Below are 7,642 nucleotides of genomic sequence, written 5' to 3'. Positions count from 1 at the left end.
CTCTGTAAATGTTTATGAACATTAATAAAATATAATTATAGAAAAAAAAACCAAAAAAAACAGATACATGTTGGAGAAAGTGTAACTAGAGAGCTTCTCCTAGGCAAAGATGGTGAAGCTTTGTCTCACATAATTTGGGCATGTTGTTGTTGTTGTGCACCACAGAGTTGGAAATGACCTCTAGCTAAGTGTCCAGCATGTTTTCAGAAGCAGTTTATCGCATGGGAGTAAATTGCCCATCTTTCTACCATGGGACAGCTGGTGGATTTGAACTGCATGCCTTTGTGTTAGTAGTACAATTGTTTACCACTTAACCACTAGAGCTCACTCGGGCATCTTGTTGGGTGGGGCTATTTCTTGGAAAGGGACTTCATGCTTGAAAAGGTAGAGAGTTGGCAAAAGAGAGGAAGATCTTCAACCGGCTGCACTGATACAGTGAATGTAGCAATAGCTGAAGTATGTTAGAGGAGATGAGGCTGGCACAGAATGCTGTTGTTGGATACCATAGAGTCGGAACTAACCCATAGCTGACACTCCAGCGGGTTTTCAGATGCAGTTAATTATATGGGAGGAGATTGCCCATCTCTTCTCCTGCTGAGCAGCTGGTGGCCTAGAACTGTGTACCTTTGGGATTGACAAGAAGTTTCTTGTCACGAGGCCACCAGAGCTCCCAGCACAAGATAGGACAGGACAGGATTCAAAATATTGTTTATAGGGTCACTATGAGTCATACTCAATTTGACCACACCTAGTAACTACTGGTTTAAAAACTGCCAAACACCTTACAATATGTGAAATTTAAAAACTATTTTTTTTACTAAGAAATGCATAGTAAAGTGGACTGAGGACTTGGGTGAGGTGGGGGATTGTATAACAATGAAAGAATTTTTTTTTCTTTTCACGGAGAAAAGCAAACTGGAGGAAGGGGTGGGCAGGGAGAAAACTGAGCAACAATGAATGAATGAGGAAAAAAAGATTAAATGGGGGGGAAAACAAAACAACAAAATCACCACAAAACAAATTTTTTTCTAAGTGCAGAGGCCAGTTATATGATAACACTGCCAATAAATCCGGGTAAGTCACACAATAGAACATTCTAGAGCAGTGAATATGACATTTTTAAACTTTGACTTAATCTGGCAGCATAGCAGATCACTGTCTGGAAGCAGTTTGGGTTTTTTCCTACTCTTCAGTTGTTCCACATATTTTATGCCATCTCTGCTTATTAATAGGAACTCTTAAAACACAGTTGGGCAATGATCGAACATAAAATCTCTATCACATCATCTTTCTAATACAGGCAGTAGCATTAGGTTCAATCTTAGAATCCTACACTCAGATTTTAGATGCCGTAGAAAATGCTCTCAAATGCCAAACACCAAAAAAGAGACACCAGAAGAGAAGCTGAAAATAACACTCACAAAATGAGCATGTACAAATGTTGCTTGTGTGCGATAATACATCATTCTCATTGGACAAGTCAAGCTCTCAAAGATTCTGAAGTAGACATGTATAGATCTCTACCAGTGTTAACAGAGTATTTTCATACTTTAAAAGAAAATTTTGAAAACAAAAGACAAATATTGATTGTCAAATGATTTGCTGAAGCATTAGAAAGAAACAAGTAAATGACAGAGAACTCAAGAAGTATCACTGAGATCCACAGAGCTTTTTCACATAATCACATAACACGTCATTACAGACACACTGACATCTTTCATGAAAAGAAGAATGAAAGTGTATGAAATGCTATCAAAATATATTTTCCTTCTTGAGCATTATGGATACACCTGATGAAGAATGCATGAAGATATCCAAAAAAAGTAATGCAGGCTTATCTCAATGACTTATAAACAAACCTTTATAGACGAGTATGACAATTGCATTCTTTTTTTTTTCTCAGAAAGAAAACTTTTAAAAATTAATTTTTAAGACATTGTTAAATGCAATTTTCCAACTATGCATTCTCAAAGTTACGGCTTATTTGTCTTTCCTTCATCAATATTATACTCAAAATACAGCATAGACATATATACAGTCAATGACATTAAGTCTTCTTGCAATCATACTAAGTCAGAAAGGGGGGAGAACAGACAATAGTGTTGTCTAGTTTTTATTTCATAGTCATAAATTTAACTCTGCAATCCTGCTAACCTTGGAGTGGAATAAAGAAAACACAGAACCCAAAGAACTATAGCAAGAGTGCAAAGATTAAAATGGATTACAAGCACACTGGGGGTCTCAGGGTGATCTCTGGAGCTACAGAAGGAAGGATGTGGTGATTGAGAAAACGTGAAATACAGATCATAGAGTTGTCCACAATCAGCAATGGTGATCTTCTTGTTGGTCTTGCCATTCCTGGACCTGGAGCTCTCCATGGCTTCCACAATGTTCATGCCTTCTTTCACCTTACCCAAGACTACATGCTTGTCATCCAACCATTCAGTCTTGGCAGTACAGATAAAAAACTGGGAACCGTTTGTATCGGGTCCAGCATTTGCCATGGACAGGATGCCTGGACCTGTGTGCTTCAGGATGAAGTTCTCATCATCAAACTTCTCCCCATAGATGGACTTGTCACCAGTACCATTATGGCGTGTGAAGTCTCCACCCTGGCATATAAACCCAGGAATGAATCTGTGGAAGCAGGAACCCTTGTATCCAAATCCTTTCTTCCAAGTACCTAGAGCTCGGAAGTTTTCTGCAGTCTTTGGGAATTTAACTGCAAATAGCTCAAAGGAAATGCAGCCTAAAGGTTCGCCATCAGCAATGATGTCAAAGTATATGGTGGGATTGACCATGGCTGGGGCGAGTGGAGCAGGAAACTGTGCTGCTGAGGTGGCAGCGTCTACAAAGCTGCCACAGTTGCATTTTTACATGGAAGTAAGTCTACAGATTTAAAAAAAATAAACTTTACTAATGTAGGCATGTATTTCTCCATATTAGGGATAAGATACAATGCGTGCTTTCCAGTGTTGAAGGTACTCTGAACCTATTCCTAACTTTAACCATCACAAACTGCACAAAAGAATGTGTGTCTCTTCTCTACAGAAACAAAAAATTCTTAGTAACAACAATGATTCAAGAAAGACTCAGATTGTTAGCCTAATTATCTATAGAAGGAGATATTATTTGGCAGCTTAAATAGAACAAAATCACTGAAGACTTTGTGGGACCAAAGAATAGAAAGAAATATTCTTAATTTTGTTAGGAATGATATATCTAAAACAAAATGATCATAATTTGTTGTAATCTTTATTTTCTGATCATTACATTTTCTTTTATGGTATCTTTTCATTTATAATTACAACATCTGTTATGAAGCAAGGATCCAAGTATGAGTCTTTTAAAGTGAAATCATAAAAGCCAATTTTTAGTTTGTGGAAGATCAATAGGATTCTCCATTGATTGTTGAAGCAATTGAGTCCACAGACTCATGTTCTTTGTTGTAAGGAAGGTTCTTTATTTTTTTAGAAAATGTGACAGTTAGTAAAAATCCTCGTAGTCAGAAACCACTAAAAATCTAATAATCCAATTCCTCTCATCCCAACAAAATGCATATGCTTCTATTAGGTTCAAGTATTATCGTCATGTTTAAAAGGAAGTCATGTTGTGAGAAACCAGGACGCACACACGTGTGCATATATGCTTAACTCACACATTTGGATGCTTGAATAAGAAGAGGAAAGGACATCTCAGAGCATCAGTGTTTAGGGCCACATATACCTTTATCTGGACCCGGCTGCAGTGCACATTACTTGGCTGTTTGGCCTGACTGACTTTGTGGAACCAAATGGTGCGTGGCTTACCAATGATAGCTTGAGTTGCTAAACTAGATTTTATGGCAAGCCTGGTTAAAAGAATACTGTGGAGACTTAAAAAAATTTTATTGTTTTCTAGCCTTGGAGAGAGACATCATGTTTGGGAGAGTGGAGGGACAGCACAGGAGAGGAAGACCCTCAATGAGATGGATCGATTCTGTGATTGGGGATATGGGAGTAGGTGTGTTGCAGACAATATGATTGGCACAGGATAGAGCAGGGTTTAGGGCTGTTGTACATAGGCTCACTATGAGTCTCAAGTGACTCGACCACACATAACAACAACAACAACAACTTGATATTTATTTCATCAGGACATGGATCTATCTCACATTTAATATAAAATTAAATTAAATATATATGACCAAATTTCTTCCCATTTCGTTTTGTGGTGTGTTTCCCTTCCTCCCTCCCCCAGGGAGACTTTTTTTTTTAAAGTACTGTTTTACATACAAAGTTCATAAAATTTGTACACCAGATCTTTCCACTTTCATTTACCCATCCCTCCCTCCACCCATCAAATTATGTGGTACTATGATTAAGTGCCCCCCTTGGATCCTCGTACTCATTCTACAATAATGGTTTTATACAGTATTTGTCCTTGTGGGACTGAGTTAGTTCACTCAGCATAATGTTTTCCAGTCCCTCCCATGTTAGGTAGTCATTTACAAAATCATTGCTCCTGCGTGCTGCATATACATTCACACAATGGAATACTATCCTATGGAGACTTGTAAGGCTTAACATCCATCCATGACACTTCTTGGCTTGCTACTGAACCTTGAAAGAGGTTGAAAGTCTGACTATGGAGCACCAGGAGACAAGGTCATTTTGAACTTGATAGTGTCTGAGTCCATATGCTATAATGTTGGGTGAGGAAACAGCACACTGGAAGGCTGTGTATTTAAGAATAGGCCCACTTTCCAGGCTGGTCTCAGCGCAATGGCCTCTGCAAAGAAGGGTGGTGAGGAGCAGAAAGCCCGTTTCACAATCAACGAGGTGGTGACCAGAGAGCACACCATCTACATTCACAAGCGCATCCATGGAGTGGGATTTGAGAAGCGAGTTCCTCAGGCACTCAAGGAGATCTGGAAATTTGCCATGAAGGAGATGGGAACACCAGATGTTCGCATTGACACCAGACTTAACAAAGCTGTCTGGGCCAAAGGAATAAGGAATGTCCCATACCGCATCCGTGTACGGTTGTCCAGAAAACGTAGTGAGGATGGAGATTCTCCAAACAAGCTGTACACACTGGTTACCTATGTACCTGTCACCACTTTAAAAAAATCTACAGACCGTCAATGTGGATGAAAAAGAATAGCTGGTCGTCAAATAAAGTTATAAAACTGTGAAGAAAAAAAAAATAGGTCCAAGCAGACCTAGCAAACACTATAAATTACTTGTGGATTTTACTCCACTTGCAGTATGTCAACATAAATTACATGGTGACCCCTTCCTCAGTCCTTATCCATGGCCTCATCTGGAGTTCCCTACCCGGCAAACCCTCAACAAGCTGGACTGGCACAGTGACCTTAACAATAGACTTGAACATGACAATGATAGTGAGGATGGCACAAGATAGGACAACTGTTGGTCCATATGGTCACTTTGAACTACTGTAGACTCAGTGGCCTCTAACAACACCATTGCCAGTCCGGCTGGTAGCAACCTCACTAAGTTTCACTGTGAAAGACAACAGAAATGGGAAATCTTCCCTCTAGACAGAACTTCCACACAGCAAATCTCAAGTGTTCATTTTCCCTTGAAGATAGGCTTACAAACAAACAGGTTCATCCTGGAGAGGGTGAGACCAGGCTGCTCCTTGGAGGCAAAGATTCTGAAGCTTCGTCTGACATACTTTAGGCATATTACAAGGCGGGACCAGTCCTGGGAGAGGGATGTCATACTTGGGAGGATGGAGGGACAGCGCAGGAGGGGAAGATCCTCAATGAGATGGATTGATTCAGTCACTGGGGTAATGGGGGTAGGGGTGTCAGAGACAATAAGATTGGCACAGGATAGAGCAGGGTTTACGGCTGTTGTACATAGAGTCACTATGAGTCACAGGCGACTCAATAGCACATAACAACAACAACAACAGGCAAGCATATACAATGGCTCAAGGGCAGTAACTAGGGTTTTTGGGGGAAGAGACATTTGCAATGCCTTCTCGTTCGGAAGTTATGTCTCTTTGGAGGAAGAGGAAGTGAGTGTGAAATGATACATTGAAATGGCCCCAATTACTCAGGTGAATAAGATTGTCCATCCCATAGAGCTTAATCAACGTTGTTCTAAAATCAGACACTGTTTGCTTAGTGGGATCATAAATGAAATAATCAAGGTTGTAGGGATGGAGGCTGTCCATTAACAGTGGACCTCCTCCCACCAAGTCTAAGTTTACCTGTGTTTCCTTCCTCCGTATGTGCAATGAGCTTTAGGAAATTAGGGGCTGATCAAGAAAAGAGACATGACCATGAGATAGCATTGGACAGAAGGCTACTTAATGGGGGGCCTGCTGACAGAGGGTCCCCATTAGTCAGTATTGACTCTGTGGCAGTGGGGACACACTGAGAAAGAATCCTTGGTGGTGCAATGGGTAAGTACTTACCTGCTAACAGAAGTCTGCAGTTTGAACCTACCAGTGGCTCTATGGGAGAAAAGATCCAACAATCGGCTCCCATAGAAATGACACTCTAGAAAACCCTATAGTTGTTGTCAGATGCCATCAAGTTGAGTAAGATTAAAGTGACCTTATGAACAGCATATCTGAACCCTGTCCTATTCTGTGCCATCCTCATCATCTCCAACATACTCCAGGCTACTGCAGCAGTCATTGTGCCAATCCACCTGGTTGATGATATTCCTCTGTTTTGCTGAGCCTCCAATCTTTCCTAGCATGATGTCCCTCTCCAAGGAATAGCCTTTACTAGCAATATTCCCATAGTATGAAACTGTACAGAGCAGTTTTATTCTAGCATGTGTAAGGTCACTGTGAGTTGGCATCAACCCAAGAGTAAACAACAATATGTGCAGGTGAATGCACGTCGGGGCTAGTTCCTGCAACAGGAGATCCTTCACAGGCAGCTGGAACCACCAGAAGAGGCAGAGGGCACGAAACACTCAGCAGAAGAAGAAGAGAAGGGGATCGTGTGTGAACCTTACAGGAGGTTCTCTTGTGGCAAGGTGGGGAGTCTCTGGTTCAGAGAATCCCAGAAGCAGTAGCACCTTTGTTGTTATTATTGTTAGGTGCCATTATGTCAACTTTAACTCATAAACACCCTATGAATACTATTGTTGTTAGGTGTTATCAATTTGAGAACAGCTCATAGTCATGACCAGTAACAGCTCTGAATCCTATCCTGTCTTGTGGCATCCTCACAATCTCTGACACACTCAAGCCTATTGCTGTAGCCACTGGGTCAATCCAATTGGTTGAGAGTCTTCCTTTCCTTCACTGTCCTTCCACCTTTCCAACCATGATGTCCCTCTCAAATGAATAACCTCTCCTAGCAACTTGCACAAAGTATGTGAGACAAATAGATCCAACTAAAATGAAATCATTGACAACATCATTTTTCTTCTGAAATCATAGACATCGTCAGTTTTTTAATTATTAAATTTTATTAGTTTTAATGGACATTTACAGAGATTTTGGGTTTTTATTCATTCATTGTTGCACTGTTTTCTCCACCCTCATCCCCAGTTCGTTCTTCTTCCAAACCCCAATGTCTGTTTTAATTGTCCAATTGCCACAGTGCTTGTCAAAGCCAGTTCTGATTAATCTCCTTTGTCAGTGTGTCCCTTGCCATTCCCTATCA

General features: G+C 40.5%; 1 protein-coding gene and 1 pseudogene across 1 annotated transcript in view; one reads left to right on the top strand and one right to left on the bottom strand.

Moving 5' to 3' along the window:
- The window catches only part of LOC102868167 (peptidyl-prolyl cis-trans isomerase A-like), a 63,243-nt gene extending 60,430 nt beyond the window's left edge, over positions 1-2,813 (bottom strand). Inside the window, exon 1 of the mRNA XM_006880710.1 lies at positions 2,226-2,813. Within this exon, the coding sequence (XP_006880772.1) occupies positions 2,226-2,801 (576 nt within the window). The 5' untranslated portion in view covers positions 2,802-2,813. The remainder of the gene's footprint in view (positions 1-2,225) is intronic.
- A 1,950-nt stretch (positions 2,814-4,763) lies between these two features.
- On the top strand, positions 4,764-5,145 carry LOC102867759 (annotated as a pseudogene).
- The last annotated feature ends 2,497 nt before the right edge of the window (positions 5,146-7,642 follow it).

The sequence above is a fragment of the Elephantulus edwardii genome, unplaced genomic scaffold (assembly GCF_000299155.1).
Source record: "Elephantulus edwardii isolate Elephantulus edwardi_28Jun2011 unplaced genomic scaffold, EleEdw1.0 scaffold00009, whole genome shotgun sequence".
Taxonomy (NCBI): Eukaryota; Metazoa; Chordata; class Mammalia; order Macroscelidea; family Macroscelididae; genus Elephantulus; species Elephantulus edwardii.
This window is presented reverse-complemented; position numbering and strand designations above follow the sequence as displayed.